This window comes from Alosa pseudoharengus, unplaced genomic scaffold (assembly GCF_046254945.1).
Source record: "Alosa pseudoharengus isolate Yale_2024_CS ecotype anadromous, Long Island Sound unplaced genomic scaffold, YU_APseudo_1.1 YU_APseudo_1.1_scf_11, whole genome shotgun sequence".
Classification (NCBI taxonomy): Eukaryota; Metazoa; Chordata; class Actinopteri; order Clupeiformes; family Clupeidae; genus Alosa; species Alosa pseudoharengus.
Genome location: NW_027468576.1, coordinates 31,216,440 through 31,234,377, shown reverse-complemented (window position 1 = coordinate 31,234,377; position 17,938 = coordinate 31,216,440). Strand labels below are relative to the sequence as shown.

General features: G+C 44.0%; 2 protein-coding genes across 3 annotated transcripts in view; one reads left to right on the top strand and one right to left on the bottom strand.

Annotated features, from left to right (window-relative positions):
* Positions 1–187: 187 nt before the first annotated feature.
* LOC143117257 (uncharacterized) lies at positions 188–5,496 on the top strand. The gene is made up of 5 exons (XM_076278861.1): positions 188–487; positions 702–1,699; positions 2,673–3,473; positions 3,995–4,099; positions 4,763–5,496. The coding sequence occupies exons 3-5, from the start codon at positions 3,085–3,087 to the stop codon at positions 4,806–4,808; spliced, it is 540 nt and encodes a 179-aa protein (XP_076134976.1). The 5' UTR covers positions 188–487; positions 702–1,699; positions 2,673–3,084; the 3' UTR covers positions 4,809–5,496.
* A 10,016-nt stretch (positions 5,497–15,512) lies between these two features.
* Positions 15,513–17,938, bottom strand: part of rab6ba (RAB6B, member RAS oncogene family a) — a 77,937-nt gene continuing 75,511 nt past the window's right edge. For both annotated transcript variants that reach the window (XM_076277659.1, XM_076277660.1), the window contains one exon: positions 15,513–15,577. In XM_076277659.1, the coding sequence (XP_076133774.1) occupies positions 15,513–15,577 (65 nt within the window). The remainder of the gene's footprint in view (positions 15,578–17,938) is intronic.

Here is a 17,938-nt window from a genome sequence, read left to right as displayed (position 1 = left end):
CCCTGATCAAATGCTTCAGGAGATGAAGGCTTCAGGAGAAGGCAGTGTTAGTGAGTGATTTCTCAGAAATAATGACCAATCCATACACCTTTTTTCCCCCTCCACAGTTCCATGGTATTCTACAACTTTCACATACAGTCGGCGATGACTCAGGAGAGAGGATTATTGTTCAAGACAAGTCCTGGCATGTAGTAAGGCATATAGTAACTAGACCCTTTCAACAACGTTTTCCCAGCAACCACCCCAGGAAACTTGTGGATACTCTCATTCCGGCGTAATAATCAAGGAACGTTGCTGCAGCTCAAACTTGTTGCTGGAAGTTATAGCCTATGGGGACTATTTTCAGGTGATGCGTGACATCATTGCTGTCATTGACTTACATAGGCGATTCCGTGAAACTGCCAGAGATTTTGAGTTAAGAAGAGGCTGTGTTCATTTCACAGAATTCTGTAAGACCAGGTTGCATCATTGTGCTGCTGTGCCCATGGTACGTTTGCAACGTTCCTCGATTACTTGGAAGCCGTTAAAAGTTACAATAAGCCGTTGAAAGTTACTAATAACTACTACTATGATAAAACACTCAACAAACCTGAGATAAAATGTGTTATGAAATTATTTAAAAAGTAAAAATGTTTTCATATATACATTTGGCTTTTTTTTAGGATAGTTTATTCTTTGGTGTGTTTGTATTTGATTTCCAGAATTGAGAACACGCCAAGTTATGGACCACTTCAAGAGTCTCCTTGACGGCTGTAAACTATTCCAGATGTAGTTTTATTTAAACAGGACCCTAAAATGTTTAGCATCTAAATCTTGAAGGTTTATGCTAAATCTGTAAGACATTGTGTGGACAGGCGGGTGGTGGGTTTTGGGGGCTTATTATGATCTGACAAACACTTAAATAGAAACCCAGCTCAGCCATGAACCCCCCCACCCCATCCTACCTCCCTCAATCCTTTTCATGGCTGGCTTTGTGACTCAACATTGATGTGGACATAAGGTTTCAATTTCATAACCACTAATTAAACAAAACCCTTTGTAAAAAAAAAAAAAAAAACATATCACAAGCTTTTAAAATAATATCATTTTCCCTGGCAACAGAGTGACAGTGGCCTTTGGGTTGCCGTGCGGAATGTCCTTTCTCCTCCCTACCTCTCGGCCGCTCTCGCTGCTGTCTCCACCTGTCCCTCCTGTCAGCTGTTAGGCAGCGCGAGACAAAGAGCACTGCAGTGAGCCTGGCCAGAGCCCTGCCTCCCCTCCCTTCCCCTCCCCTCCCACTGTGCATAATGAGTGTTTAAACCATCAGGTCCCCAGGGCCGGCCCTGCGCTGCATACACAGCTGCCCTGTCATGCCAGTCGAGCGAGGAGGAGGGTGAAAGAAAGGGGGAGGGACGAAAAGAGAGAGAGAGAGAGAGAGAGAGAGAGAGAGAGACTGTGAACACAGAGAGGAGGAGATGAAGTGTGTTTGTGTCTGTGGGGGATATTAGGAGGAGAGTCTGAGTGAGCGAGAGAGTAACCACAACCCCCTCCTTACCCCACCTACCACATGACTCTACACCACGCGGGCTAAAAAGACGCTCAGACTGTCAGCAGAGTAGAGATGAGCAGGACTGAACTTCACGGCTAGGTCTCTATCACCACACAGGAGTTCAACAAAAAACTGACATTGATGTTGGGACTTTCTTTACTTTATCTACTTGTAAGTACTATTTTCTGTTTTAGATTTAACCTTTCTGTTTCTGCTATATTTAAGCAAGTGGTCCTGTTTTTTTAAACCCAATTTACAATGAATGGTATGTATTTTGTTGGAGGTATTAATGTTGTGTGTGTTTGTATGAAAGTGAATGTTCAGCCAGTCTAGGTGGAGACAGTTTTAGATTTATAACACATTAATTTATTTAGCCTAATTAGAATGTATCAGATAAGAAGGCAGAATGTGTCAGATAAGGAGGCAGTAGATAATTGTAATATGGCAGTTATGGTTTAGTTGAACCTCTTTAAGAACAGCTGCATGCATATATATATGCTAAAAACTATGAAGCAAACACACAAACAATGCTGTTAAACTTCAAAAGGGAAAGAATGTACCTTTTCAAAGCATTTGGGGTTGTACATAATCAGCTGCCTGATTTAACTTCTCCCAATTTTGATTGATCTAATCAAGACTGTGAGTGATAAGTAGACAATGTGATGAAGGAAATTGCATTATGCGCTCTGGCAGCCAAAACAGGTCAAAGGTTAGACTCTAAGAGGTCAGGGAGAGCCATTAATTATTTCTGCCTAACAGGTGGCTGGCAACCAGGGAGAGAATATTATTTGAATACCCCACACACAATACATGCTCTGACCTTCCTTACCTACACAATGGCCTCAAGGGTTTCAGTGTAACACTGTGCCTCCAGCTTGTGTGTGCCCTTGAATGGAGAAATATGTGGATGCAGAACGGAAAGAGATACAGAATGATGTTTGTGTTAGACAGGAAGTGAGGCTGCGAGGTTATTGTTTCTTTTGGAGAGAGTTTCATTAGATGGCATTCCACTCCAGAATCTGTAACCCATATTGCAGTGCCTTCAGAATAAATGTGTTGTCAATGCATGCTTTTTCAGTTCAGTGAAGGCAAATGTCTCCTTTTTTCAGTGTATTTTATTTTTCTCTTGTTAATCCATCCATAGAAGTGAGTCCCAGAAGGCTGCAGGGGAGAGAGCATCACATGGTCAACAGGGGCAGTAGAAGACAAACCACCCCCAGGCCTAAATCCATCCGAATCAGCGTCTCGCCTCCAGACTTTGGCCTCAATCTCTTCCTAAAGCGGCCGTCTTTTTAACCGGGTCATCCCAAACCACCAAATTAAAGACCTGACAGTACAGGCTGCTGGATCAAAAAGAAGCCGAGCTTCAGTTGATCCATCTGGATACTGTGAGCACCTATCACACCCACTAGGAGTCTGCTAGTGGAACCTTACTGCACCTGACAGTCGGCTACCGATACTTCTGTCCACTGCAGCTCATTTGTGTGTTTTGCATGCTGTTTTCCTCTGCCTGACACCCTGTCGTCTGTGAAGCCCTTCACTGTCCATCCGTCGCCATGGTGCTGTGTGAGGAGCGCGAGTGCAGCGTGTGCTACCGGCCGTACTCGCGCAGCGGACGCATCCCCCGCGTGCTCCACTGCCGCCACACCTTCTGCGCCCTGTGCCTGGAGACCATGACCGTGCCCAAGAGCGGCCTGCTGACCGTGCGCTGCCCGCTCTGCCGGCAGATGACCTGCGTGGGCGGCGGGAACAAGCTGCACGAGGCGCTGTGGGTCAACAGCCGCGTGTGGGACCAGATACCGGACTTTGTCGTCGAGGAGGAGGAGGAGGAGGAGGATGAGGAGGCGGGGAGGCAGGTGGTGTTGGAAGCAGAGGAAGATGCGGCATACGGGATCAGAGTAGAGGAGGAGCAGAGAGCAGAGGGAGCGTCTGCCCCAGCACAATAGTGAGTTCATAGACTTGACCCTGAACTGATTGCTAATACTGTATGGAAAATGAAACAATGTGCTACAAACTGAGGAATATGACCATGGCCTCTTATGAGCATGATATGATTGTATCAACATACCCAGTGTTGGGGTAGCTGTATTGATTGTCTAGCAACATACAAAGTCCCACCCCCCCCCCCCCCCCGAATTTGCAAAGATGACCTATTTACTGGCACTGGTAGTGAAAGCTCGATTGTGTTTTATGTCCCCAACGTCGTCTTCCAGGCAGCGCTGCCACCGCTGACGTAAAGGCACCTTATCCTAAACCTAACCCCAACCCTAACCCTAACCTTAACCCATGCCTAACACTAGTGCCTTCCAGGCAACGCTGCCTTGAAGACAACTTTGGGGGCATAAAACACCAAGAAATGTACTGAACAGCTTTGGGAATGAATATGTGACAAAGACGGTCTCCTCTAAGACTGTCCTCGGTTACGTTGGTCTAAAACGTTGCTCTCTTTCCCTGTCCCCTCGCCAGCCCCGTCTCAAAGCACTACCGGCCCCGCATCAGACTGCCCTCCTTCCTGAGGAAGATCAGCTTTGTGCGGCAGCCCCAGGAGAGCATCATGCCTGGCTCCAATGTGTGAGTACTCACTTTTCCACCTCTCTCTCCTCTTCACCTCTGTGTCTCCCAATCCACGCCATGTGAAGACACACATACATATCATGTCTCTTGCGCCAACGGCTACTGTGTTTCGCCATTTAGCAGTGTGTCATACAGGTAGCCCAAAGTGGCTCCATATTACCTAATGCTGTTTCCTTAACAATTTATGTTACGTGGACTAAGGTACAATTGCATGGCCGGTGCAATTCAGTTGAGGTCTGTCATGACAAATAACTCCTACACGGAAAACTATGACACATTGCTGGTGCACAAACACTGTTTCGCAAGAGTCTCGTTTGTAGCCGAGGTGTAGCGGCTGTCATATTTCCTACGGGAGATTAAAGCCTTAGCCTGAGTGCACAGGTGGACTGGAAAACACCCATTACAGACACAGAGTACACAAATAATCACCAGCAAAGTGACACATACAGATAATCCATTCACAGTAATTAATAGTCAGCGCGGTGTTAGCGTTCAAAAAAAGCTCTGTACTGGGTGGTGAATGATGGTGTGTACACACACACACACAGACACAGACACAATGAAAAATGTTTGTTTTGTTTTGAATTGCCTGCTGTCTCCTTGAGTCCCTCCCCTAACTATTGTCTCTCTCTCTCTCTCTCTGTCTCTCTCTCTCTACAGTGAAATGAAGTCATGGCGGAGGCTCGCGACGGCTGATATGATATAAAGCTTGGGGAAGAGGGGACGTGACCAACGGCTCTCCCAGATAGCGGAACTGTCAATCACCACAAGCTGTGTTGTGGCTGTTTTCCCAACAGTCATCAAAAAAAAGACTGCCAGCCGCCAGATTATCTGAGGGATCGGAAACCAGTGCAAACACTGTACAAACATTTAGAGTGGCTCAGACAGACTTCAACGTGTCTGAAAGACTTTGTGTGTGTGTGTGTCTGTGTAAGTGTGTTTGTTGTGGGTTTCTCTGTGATGGGGAGATGCATCATTGAATACTGCTTGCACCCATTATCTGTGCAGGGGACTCTTTCATTAGGTATTCCACCCCTAATCCACGACAGCTGCTGCAGTGGGATTGAGATCAGCTGTCCCAACAGACTGGGCGAAAGAACAGAGAGAGCTAGACAGACAGAGAGATGGAGAGAGAGAGAGTGATATTTAGATGTAGAAGAAATGGGGGGGGGGGGTAGAGAGAGAGAGCGAGAGAGACGGTGTCCTGGACCCAGCGCTGGCTCTCCTTAACAGATGGCCTCTAAGGAAACGGTCACCCCCCCCCCCCCCAACCCCTTTAACCTCCTTTGGCTGGCAGGATCAAACCCCAGGAGGCTGAGCCTTTAACTTATTGTAAGCTGTTGTATTTATCATGATCATAAATTATTTTAAATAAAAAAATGTAAACGTTAAAACCTTTTGCACTCTTTGCGATTATATATGAGCATGTTAGTATTTGTGTGTGTGTGTGTGTGTGTGTGTGTGTGTGATCAGTGTCTGTCCATAGGTTGGGGATTGGGGGAGCTTAAATGAGTGTTATTTTGACCTTCTCTCCATGTTAAATCAGCTCACATTAATGACACCGTAACTGGGCCGGGGTAGCGTGTCAGTGGGACGACGGTCAGTGAGAGTCTCTGGTGAGCGGGACCATCTGTAGGGCTGCCTCAGCTTTCCTCTGAGGGCCAGAGCCCTGGGTCTATCCCTGTTCCACTCTTCTTAGCTCAGCCAGGCAGCACTAATGTGTCTGATTAAAAGTCTATACTCTCAAATTCTGTCAGATCAACTACAGCATGTAACACACACACACACACACACACACTACACCCCTCCCTAGATAATGTTTCTGTTTAAAGCTCTTTTCTCTCCCTGGAGTATCTGTAAGAGGGTCCTTAGTGCACTCATACAAAACAAATGTCAAGCTGGCCTTCAGGGACATACTTGTCTTTGCTCTTCTGCGCGCTCTTCACAGCATATTACAACTTGGACGTGAAAAATAGTATGACATTTCCCTCCCTCCCTTCTCTTTTTTCCAGTGGCTTGATTTTGCTATATTGCTTATTAGATATATATTGTATATGAAACCTTTATATACCTTTATATACACAGTAAATAATTTAATTGTTATTGTTTTAGGTATAACTATTGTCATTATTTATATAGGTATATAATAATAATGTCATAGTTGTAGAACTGACATTGCTAGCACTGGGAGGCTGAACAGAGAGAGCTGTTGGTGAACACAGCATCAATGTACTTTCCACACCCATGACTTTCATTTGGCATAGACCAGGGGTGGGCAAACTGTAGCCCGCGGGCCGGCTCTGGCCCGGCAAGCACTGTCATCCGGCCCGCCGAGCATTTAATTTGGTTTTCAGGCTGCTCGCTATTTTTTTCCTGCGATAGAGACGACGTCGGTTAGTTTTACTGCAAACTGCTTTTCACTCTCCTTAGAAAACGTTTACGATGTCAATGTCAAAACATAATTTTAAATAGAGATGATAGGCCTACTCTTAGTTATCTCCTTTGCAGCAGATCTAACTTGAACGTTATGCTACGTTGTGCGGCCTGCCGGACCAATTTTCAAAACCCAATGTGGCCCTTAAGCCAAAAAGTTTGCCCACCCCTAGCAGCGGCCACTCAGTAGGGCAGTGCAATCGGCCAGTTGCCTTCTGCCTGCCCTCTGTACTGGTCAATTACCCATGGTGTGTGTGTCATCAGGAAGATGGGTCAGACAGACACCGGCCCATAAGTGGGAGACCTCCCAACACTGAGATGAAGGCCAGACCACAGCAGAGGGGCTCGCAGCACCCCGAGAGCTCACCACAATAGGCCCAGTCGCGCGTGTAAGTGGATTAGCAAGTCTTTTCAGCACGCATCTGGCCTCGCATGGAAAGTGGGTGCGAGACGGCAGCGGCGATCGGTGGGTCTCTTGCGCCGGGCTGTTTGCTCTCTGGCCCAAGGAAGTTTTTATTGTGTCTGAAGGAAGACACTTGGCCGTGTTGATGTTTACGTTGAGACATTACTGGCAATGGTGTATGCAAACACACACACACATAACTGTACACTACAATACAATAACAGGACATGGTGATAGACAGGAAAGAGTGGAAATCAAATTTCCTGTTAGGACAAAGACACCTCACACTGCTGTTTTTCTGAGGGTTGTGGTAGGAGTCATGGTAAGCACTACATCATTATAAATGGTATAGTCATTCTTTGTCAGGTCCCCTGCAGGAAATGATAATAACAGACACCATAGCTCTGTGTCAAATTATTATTGAGGTCAAAGACATATTTAGCACATCCTTCTACAATGCTGAGCAATTTCATCAGCAAGTGTCTAATAGATGTTTACCCTTTTGCTCTTCTACAACAATCCCTTTTTAATGTCTGTGAAACCTAGAAAATGATTCACTCAGATTAAATGTTTTTTTCTGGATGAATCAGATGAGAAGGCGGTTAGTGCCCTGTCTGGTTTTGCCACTAACGGCTCACTCCACAGGACTATGAGGAAGTGATCAAAAAATACTAGGCTCATGTCGCATCATGTCCATTCACAGGTGTATGTGTGTGTGTGAGTGTATGTGACGTGTGTAAATAAATATGAGAGTGCAAGTGTGCGCGCGTGTGTGTGTGTCATTGTGTCTGTCTGAGTGTGAACTGATAGAGGCTATACCTGAGAGTTTCTGCTATTGTGCTACAAGCTATCGAGTTTCAACTGGACTCAGAGATGTTGTGATGTCAGAGAGCCTCTGTGGACAGATAAACAAACAACAGTAATGCTGATACAACCTTGATACAACTCCTCGCCACAGCTGAATGCCATTTTCGTTCATAGACGAATGTGCTGGGTGTGTAAACATGTCCTGTGTGGTTTGTTTTTATTAATTTATGGTCAGTTTCCCAGCACCTCTGCCACTGAGAGGGCCTTAGATGACATTACTGCTATGGCTGCATTAATACAGTAGACAAGGGGAAATGGAGGGTCCTGGTGTGTGTGTGTGTGTGTGTGTGTGTGTTTGGGTGGGGTGGACAAGGAAACTCAAGTCACTCATGGACAGAAGAGTAACAGGAAGGGAAACAAGGCCATGTGGAAGACTGGTTTGAATTAAATCATGAAGTGTGGTAGTGATTGATTGAGAACAAATTCTTGATCGGTTAAGCAGGCCAAGCAGTTAGTCAAACAAATTCTTTCTGAGCTGTAGCGGAAAAACAGTCTGAGATAACATGTCCATGGCAAAAAGATCCTCTGTTTATTATCAAGAGTTTGTCGTAAGGGAGGTTGATGATGACACAATGAAGTGGGACAGATAAGGCCTCACCCTGACTCATCACCCTGACTCATCACAATCTCTATCTTTCCAAAACATAAACACCACTATTGTCTTAGCAGGAGGTCACTTCAGCCTGGTTGGTGCTCACGGAACAGGACGCAGAAGTCAATGAGGAGACCCAAGGTCTATCTAGGACCAAGGAGCAGAACCGGAGCACACAAAGCTTTTTAGTGATTTTTTATTAGTGCAAACCGTACATCGTTGCCATCGACTATTTGACTCTGAAGAAGACGCATGGGCATTGAAATGTTAGTCTGTTTGTACTAATTAAAAAGCTTTGTGTGCTCCGGTCTCCTCATTGACCACTGTTCTCCTCTTGATCATGCACGGCCGCTGATAACATCACTTTAGGTAGGAGGAAAGGGGATAGAGGGCACTGGGGGAAAAGTCCCCAGGCTGCCAAAAATGTGGCTCTGGAGAAGAGGAAAAAATGTGGTGTGACCTTTTCCTTTTGGAACTTGGCCAACAGCACTCTCTGAAGTGGGTCACCAGTCAGGCAGGCACAGCGCAGCTTTGCGCTAAAGATCTTCCAATAATTGGAATGAATCCTAAATGCAAACACCTCACAACACATTGCGCAGCCTGAGAGGTACAGTATGCAGATGGCACAGAATAAAAGTCACCTATCAGAGACTAAATAATTAGTTAGTCACACAGAAAAAACCCCCAAAGAGGAATCTCAATGTATCGGCTTGGAATCAATATATAAGTCTGCTCCTGAAAGTCATGCTTTGAGCAGCCATAATATGCAAATCCCCCTCAGCCTGACAGATTTGTGACATACCTAGATGTCCTAATGCCAGGGAAAAAAAATAGGCCTGGGGTAAATAGCTCATGTAGCTACATGTCTTCTGTGCGCAGGCTTCACTGGCTTCAGAGAATGTGTACACTAATGCGGGAGACAAGAAAAGCACCTCAGCTTTAGATAAAGTGCACCAACTTTGCACAAAGTAATTCTTTGATTGGAACAGTCTTGAACAGATGCATTTTGGAATAGTTCCTTCTTCAGTGCAGCTACGGTAAAAAGTGTTTTGTGCAAATCATAAAATACCATTACCCATATAGTCATCATTAACCGATGGCTGTGAAGTGTCATTCAAGGTGATAAGTAAAAATGATTACCGGTAATTGCTTAATCATGTGTAGTAGGCATATCATTTACAGACCATAACTTACTGAGATTGACACTGTCTGCCACGACATCACACAATATCATAGACTGGGTACAGTATATAGACTATATTATGTTATTGGCTCGAGTCTTCCCAACAACCAAGCCTAACTAACATAATACATGACACAGTACCCAGGATCCATAAAGGCCTCCTTTCACAGTACAGCATGCACTGTCTGCAGTCAATGAACAACCTATGGCTTAATCAATTTCACAAAACAGGGCGCAGGATACAACCAACAACTGCGCCGCATATTGCACCTGGGATCCGTAAAGGCCCTCATCCAACAACTGTTTTGCTCATCCACTGATTAAGCATGTGGTAAGGGAGCAAAAGCCATCTGGGTTAGTTGACTCCAAAAATATATAATTGGGTATCATTTGCATGTACAGGTCTGCAGTTGTAGGTGAAGAGGGATTAAAGGAGGGTTTCTTGGTGTTATATGCCCCCAACGTTGTCTTCAAGGCAGCGCTGCCTGGAAGGCGCTATGGTTAGGCATGGGTTAGGGTTAGGTTTAGGATAAGGTGCCTTTAAGTCGACGGTGGTAGTGCTGCCTGGAAGACAACGTTGGGGGCGTAAAACACCATCGAGCTAAAGGAGGACTCAGCACATGTCGGTGTTCAGGGTGAGGGTTGAAGAGAAGAGACTTGAGTTCATAGTCTGTCATTCATGACCTCATGCATGAACAACAAATCAACTAAAGCATTAGGTACGATGGGTACATCATTATGATTTATGATTTCTTAAGCATGATCATCATGATCATAATGACATGTGTTAAGAGAACTGCAAATTGTGTTCAAATGAGAATATGAGCAATGATTACCACATTTTTGGCAGAAAATAAATACATAATCATGATCATGCTTAATAAATCATAATTCATAATGATGTGGCCACCGTACCTAATGCTTTAGGTGATATTCATGTATGAGGTCACGAATGACAAACTATAAACTCATGTAAATTCCTGATGATTCATGAAGGGTACATGATAATTCATGTACCCTTACCATAAAGTGTTATGGAAATGGGTATATTTAACTGACTCAAGCCGAGACTACATACATTACTAACCTAATTTGCTTCCAATACCCCAGTGTAGAGGACAAATTTAGCTCGTAGATAACACACTAAGTTACCATAACCTCCAATATAAAAGCGTTAACCTACTTACTAACTGTGGAACATCAGCATAACCAAAGATCCTTGAATGCACCGCTTTAAACCTCTCTGGTATAACATAGCCAATTATCTAATCTTAGTTGTAGAGATCAAGTGATAGAATTCAAGTATGACTTATGTTTGTGGATGTTATAACATGTAAAGTGAAGCTTGCCAGAGCCACAGGCAGTTTCATTGTGACTTTGTTTTTGACACAAACATAGAGTAAACTGGAAAAAGCTAAAATTGAAGTGTGGTCGCCTAATGTTGATGTAGGCCTAGCCCATAATAGGTTTCCAAGTGGTCTGCTTTCCCTGAAATAGGGGCGGGGATGTAACAAATTCAAAGTCATCAAAATCATGTCTGTGTCAACCACACCCTCTGTTCACTGGTTGGTTGGTGGCTCTCAGTAGAGTTTCTACACAAGAAAACCAAAGAGAGTCATCTGTGCCAGTCTCAGTACTTAAGCGAAACAAAATTGAAGTCTTGAGCACCACAAATTGCTGAAAAATTTGGCCATTGGTGAACTCACAGAGGAAACAATCAAATCTTCAGGAACAATGTCTGTAAAATTTTTAAATTTACATTTCATCACTACACATCTTTCTTGACCCTCAAAGAAAATGTCTCATTCGTCAATATGACTGCTCAGTTATAAGTTAATTTCCAGCAATTTGTTTTTTAAAAGTTTTTTTCAGGTAGTTAGCAAAGGCATAATAATAGATTTTTTTCCTTTTTTTCACAGCCTGTACCCTTGATTTATTGACCAAGGGAGATTTCTGAGATGCACACATGTGAACAATATGAATTTATTTACATGGCATAATGACATCCGCCCAAAGATAGTGCCCAAAATCACCATTTTGTTTATGCTAATTAGATGGTCAAAAACAGGGCTAGTTTGATTCAGCACACATTAATTATGATAAAAACTCCTGTTCCCAACTTTTACTAAGAAATGCCTCTAGGATGCACATATCTCAAAAATAACACTTGTCTAAGTGTAATCATCTCTCCTTCAAACTACCATATACCATCAACACCCCAATACCCCTGGATAAAAAAGTCCTGAGGCTGTCAAAAGTGTAGAGAAGAGTAAAATATGTGCTATGACCTTTTTGGTAGCTTAGCCAGCAGCACTCATACCATCAATATGAATTTGAAGATCAACACCAGTTGTCATAAGTGCAGGTGAGTGCTGCTGTTTTAACTTTTGTTTTAATTTGTTCCCCGCTAACTGCATAGGTGCTTCCCTATAGAGGGATGGCCAAGTCACTTGCTCTAACGGAATGGTCTAGTTGGCACTGATTGTTGTTAACAAAATGGTGTCACTGGCTGAGTGCCCATTATTTGTCTCTATACATATCTCTGACTCCTGTCATGAAGGAATAATGAAGATATAATGTTCAACTAGAGAATCTTATCTAGAATATGTGCATGTGTGTGTTTAGTAAAGTGCAGGGCTAAAAAGACTACACCACCACCTGTGTTGGTAATAAGACATTTTTATTGATTTTATCGATTCGGACAGACATGCTAGATCTCTGTACAGTGTGGATGAAGAGCCAGCTCTGAAAACTACCAACCAGGTCTGCTTCAGGGAGCTGACACATATACACTAGGGATGGCCTCACCCTTCTCAAACAGGTCAGACGACACACTTTCTTCCCACGATGGGGTGTCACTGCCCCAGTGTCGTCCCGTTCCCACAATTGAGGGCATGCTATGGCTCTCACAAGCAAGTCGGGCAGACTTATCCCCTTGCCACACCCCAACTGAGTTTTGGCTTAGTGGGAAAAGGAGGGGGGAAAAAACAACAGTGAGTTCAACATTTTTTACAAAGGAGCGAGAGAGGAATCTTCACTCTCATGTATCGTCTAAGGAGAGGACAGGTGAGTGCTCAACTTTGGACCAAGAAGTCACACACACACACACACACACACATATACTCACACGCTCGCATACACAAGCAATTGCACACACAGACACAAAATATTGTACAGATGTCTTTAGGTGCAAAACTGAATGTCAACTTATTGAATCAATAAATACCCATTTCTCCACCCGTTTATTCCCCATCCCATATAAGCAACAAGTGGCAGAATACTAGCAAGACAGACAGACAGACAGCAGTGGCCTTTTTGCGCTGTATGAGGGCCAGTAGAAAATCAACTGGCTGAAGGACACAAACAAACAAGACTGGGCCACCAGTGGCATCGTGACAACAGCTTCCTTAGTAAGCCAAGGTTGTTTGGGTTTTTTTTTTTTTTACAATTTCAGGTGTATAATTTAACAATGAACCTGCATATCACTGCTTCTTTTCATGAAGTTCTCTGGAACTGCTGAGCATCGCTGGACTTGTTTTTATGATAATACAAACAATAGTAGACTAGATGCTGGAGAATAAAGCCCAAAATTGTGTAATGAAACTTCCATGAAATTTTGACTTTGAAAGACAGTCCAATAAAGACTTATCAACAGTCCTTCAGAGTGTGGTTTTCAACTTTGATTTCAGTCTTTTTTGACTTGCACTGGAATTTAATTTTGGAGTTAAGCAACTGTTCCTGTGTAGTTTAACAATGAACCTGCATTTCCCTCATCCTTTCCATGAAATTCTCTGGAAATCTCTTTTCAGGATCATTGCTGCAGGTCATGCACATGTTTTTACAAACAAGTTGAATGCAAGGTGGAAAACATCAAGATGAAAGTGCAGTGCATTCCTGAAAGATCAGGAACGCACTGATTCAGGCTGCAAATTAAGGCTGATGCATACCACGAAGCCACCAAAGCAATATTAACACCCAAACAGAAAGGATACTCAAGTTATGTATGGAAAAATAAACAAAGTGTATCTGAACATGCCTCTGCTAGGTGCACTGTTAATCAGCCACCGCTTGCCAATAATAAACCTACCATCTACCCCGTGAAAACACAAATGCCACAAAGAAGGATGCTTGTGGGGAAGAACTATGATCCCCCTGAAGAAAGCAAGGCTCAAGCCCAATCCATTGTTTGGCTCTTTCAGGAGAAGACTGAACTGATAATATCTATTAATATCTATTAGCTATTTATTGTTTATTGACTTTTTTTTCTCAACACAGGATGGAATCTTCACTGGCAACGGCAGAAATATGAAGCACGTCATCACACAAATCAGTTCACAGGGACCCTTGACATGTTCCTTAAGAGACAGGTAAGAATGTTACAGCTCATTATTTCTAGGTGAATGTAGGACTACAAGAACTCTATAGTTTACACATTTATGTTGGAACATTAATATGGTTTCATCTTTTTCTCTCTCTTGAGTTGTTGTCATTTACAAAAAAGTGCATTAAGAGATTCACAAGAAGTATATTTGAGATCAGGAGGGGGTGATGCTGCTCACTGGTCTGTCATGTTACCTGTGCCTCAATCGGGATACCAGAACTTGGGCAGGTAAACGCTCTGGCCCGTTTACATGACAGGCATTTACCGACAAATATATTGCACAGGATTCCAACATAAGTCTGATTCTGATTGTGAACTGGCTCCTTTCCATTCCGTTGTATTTTGGTAACCCAGTTCAGGATAAATTCACCACACTAGTTACTATTCACGTCTGGGTTGATTCAATGATCCTGATTTAGTTTGCGTGGGCGAATGGCCTGGCGGCTGAGGCAAAAGTTTCAGGGACTGTGACTGAACTTGCCTTTTGTCGATCACATGTGGGGCGTGTGTGTGTGTGTGTGTGTGTGTGTGTGTGTGTATGTGTGGGTGTGAAGAGAATAAAAAAGCACAGCGACACCGATACAGCACAGCGCGGCAGCAGAGAAGGACAGCTCACAGAGACCGAGCAAAAAAACGAGTGTGACGTGTGAAGTACAGCACATCGGTGGAACCAAATAAGAGAGTAAACCTTCTCAGATCAAACAAACATCCCTCCCTATCACTTGATAGTGTGGCTATGGACAGAGTTCAGGAGCGGTGTTTACCCTCTACAGTGTCACTCTAAAGTTGTCTACATACTGTAGATAGCGTACATTTACAGATGCACATATGTTGCTGGAAAAGAAGAGAGACCAAACGATTTCTTAAAAAAAAAAAAAAAAAAGAATGAAGCAAAATAAATTCTCCAGGTTTCAAGGCCGTATAACAGACCAAAACAACAAAAAAATAAACAAAGAAAGAAATAATAAAATGTACATTTCAACATAGTGCTTAAGATCACAGGTGTAAGTAAGCCTTTATAAAGTCAAACAGTGTACATCAGCAGACAGCATCTAGATTAAAAAAAAAAAATGAACAATTAAATCAAAATAACTGCTCACATGCATGCTTTAGCTATTCAGTCAGTATAGTTTACTTTGCCCTCTAGCTAGTGAACTGCTTGTTCTACAGTTCATTCTATAGCAAGGTGAGTACCTGTTTGTCTGCATTTTCTTAGTGCTTTTCCTTAAGTATACAAAAATACAAAACCAAAAGAAAAAAGGAACTACTATCCTAGTTCTTCAAAAATGTATACAGGTTTGGAGTTTCTTAACTCTTTTTTTCATTCGTTTTCCCCCTTCTTTTTGAATTTTTAAGACGTTTTTGGCAATTTCATTAATAAAGTACACTATTTTACAACTGAAATTGATGCAACACTAGTTCCAACCAATGACCAATAGTCAGATGTGAAAGCCAAATATCCAATCTGAAAACTCAACTGGAGGCTAACCAATAGGAAGCAACACAACAAGCATGTGGTGTAAATGAAGCTGCCCAATCAGGAGTTTGATATTAACAGGAACAGCCACCCTCAGTGGTCGGTGGCTCCTGTGGTTTGTCCAGCTTGATGTCAATCACTGTTGATGAGGTTAAGGTAAGTAGCACTTATACATGGTATATACATGCACTCATTTGTTTCTTAAGTAATTCAATACACAGGCCCATAGCATACCATTCACAGACACATACAGGAACACATACACGCATATATACACACAATGCTGCAGAGTGATCTCTGAATCTTCCTAGAAATAAACTACATGGCAATACTTCATGTCCTACATATCCCTTTAAAACAGGTCAAATCCTGTACCTCTCCCCATCACAACCCCCTCATTCTCCCCTTTTTAATTTCCACCTCCTATGAGACCTACAGTATGCCTGCTACAGCTGAGAAGGTGTATGTGGTAGGACACTGCTCTCTGCTGGCAAGATGAGGCACAAACAATTCCTGCACTACCCCTGAGGCGTCCCTAGATGGCACTGTTGCTCCAGCCCATCCATGTGATGTCCTAGCCACATGCTGTCACTGCAATGACTGTGATGTTCAGAGGGGCGGACATTTATTTCCTACTCGTTGAACACTATTAGGCGTACATATGTATAAGTAATAAAAACCAAATGTCAGAGATAACACTGACACTCAGCCCATTACAATACTGATGCCTGACCGACTTTGCCTCGGGGTCTATATACACGAAAAATGGACAATAAACTGCAATGCCAGCTGAGAACATTCAGCTAAGCCACTGTGGGATTTATGCAGCAGTTTTCGGAGTAAGGGTGGGCAATGGGCACACACAGAGCGCTGCCTGCCTCTGAACACTTTCATTTCTTGTGGACGGGTCAGGTCGGGCGGGCGTGGCCATCTGTCCTGAGGGAGGTAGCGAGCGAGCGAGCAGTGTCCAGCTCTACCCCACGGCGCCTTTCTCCGCACATATTATTTACACGCGCCGATCTGCCACTGGACTCTCCCACAGGGGCCTGGCACTCGGCGCTGGCCAAGGACACGCCACCAATTACACAGGGCACAACCCAACAGGCTCACAGTCATGTGTGTAGGTGTATGGACATGGGTCTGGCTCTCTCTCTGTCTATGTGTGTGTGTGTGTGTGTGTGTGTGTGTGTGTGTGTGTGTGTGTGTGTGTGTGTGTGTGTGTGTGTGTGTGTGTGTGTGTGTGTGTGTGTGCTGTCAGTGTATACGTGTGTGGCAATGCAGCTCTGAAGGTATAGTCAGTGTATAAGTGCATGCAAGTGTGCGTTTGTGAGTGTGTGTGTGTGTGTGTGTGTGTGTTTGTCCGTCCACGCCCTCTGCTCTCTTGCATGACTCTTCCCCAATACCAAACCAGATCAGCAGCCCTCTGACCCCTCCACCTGGAGAGATGAGACTGAGAGAGAGAGAGATAGAGAGCCTCGAAATACATACAGTAAAAGAGATAGAGAGAGAGAGAGAGAGAGAGAATAAGAGAGCAAGAGAGAAAGCTTTGACAGACAGTGAGAGAGTAAGAGAGAGAGAGAGAGAGAGAGAGAGAGAAAGAGAGTCAGAGGCAGGAGCCTTATGTTAAATCATGTCTTCTCTCGGTGGAGAGGCAGGCAGGCCATAACGGCAGCAGTCTGGTTTCTCACTGCAGAACATCATCTACACAGCAGCAGCCTGCTGCCCAGGCCAGCACCCCCTCCCCCCATTAACCCCACCCTGGACATCACCCTACGCCTGCGCTACTGGACCCACTGTTGTTCTTTCCAAGAAATGGTGTGTGAGTGTGTTTGAGTGTATGTGTGTGTTTGAAGAGATACAATGCGTGCATGTGTGTGTGTATGTGTGTGTGTGAGAGTGAGAGAGAGTATGTGTGTGTGAGAGTTAGAAGCAGGGTGGGGGACGTGTTGGGTGTATTACAGTAATTGCATTGGAGGGGGTAGGGGCTCTTATGGGGCTCCTTAAATCTCTTTTGCCAGAGTGCCAAAGAGCTCCACGGAATTCATTTAGGATCCAATTTTCTCCTTGAAGCAAAAAAGGGACAGAAGAAAGAAAGCATTTAAAAGGCCTGGAGGGAGGGGTAGAGGTAAGGTTGAGGTGCCGGAGAAGAGAGGTCACCGGGTGACCAAACGCAGGTCGGCTGGTTGTGTCCAACCACCAAGGGTGTGCCGCAGGGCTCAGTTTCTGGCTCCTCTCTCTTTCTCCGCTCTCTTCCTTACATCCCCTCTATCTACCTCTCCCTCTCTGTCACTCATTCCTCTCCTCTTCCCAACCCTACTCTTTATTTCTCACTCTCTTTCTTATCCTCCTTTTCTTTTCCTCTTTCTCATTTTTTCCTCTCATATTCCTTTTTCCTTCCTCTCTCTCTCATTCTCTTATTTTGCTCTCATCTTTCTCAAACTCTTTTGTCTTTCCTCATGTCCATCTTTCCTCTCTCTTTCTCTATCTCTCTCTCTTTCTC

What these genes read in the sequence shown, in the direction of transcription:
- LOC143117257 (XM_076278861.1), top strand. Translation starts at nt 3,085, where the DNA reads ATGGTGCTGTGTGAGGAGCGCGAGTGCAGCGTGTGCTACCGGCCGTAC. An exon ending in GCGTCTGCCCCAGCACAATA is followed by an intron (nt 3,474 to 3,994) that starts GTGAGTTCATAG and finishes TCCCCTCGCCAG; the next exon opens with CCCCGTCTCAAAGCACTACC. An exon ending in ATCATGCCTGGCTCCAATGT is followed by an intron (nt 4,100 to 4,762) that starts GTGAGTACTCAC and finishes CTCTCTCTACAG; the next exon opens with TGAAATGAAGTCATGGCGGA.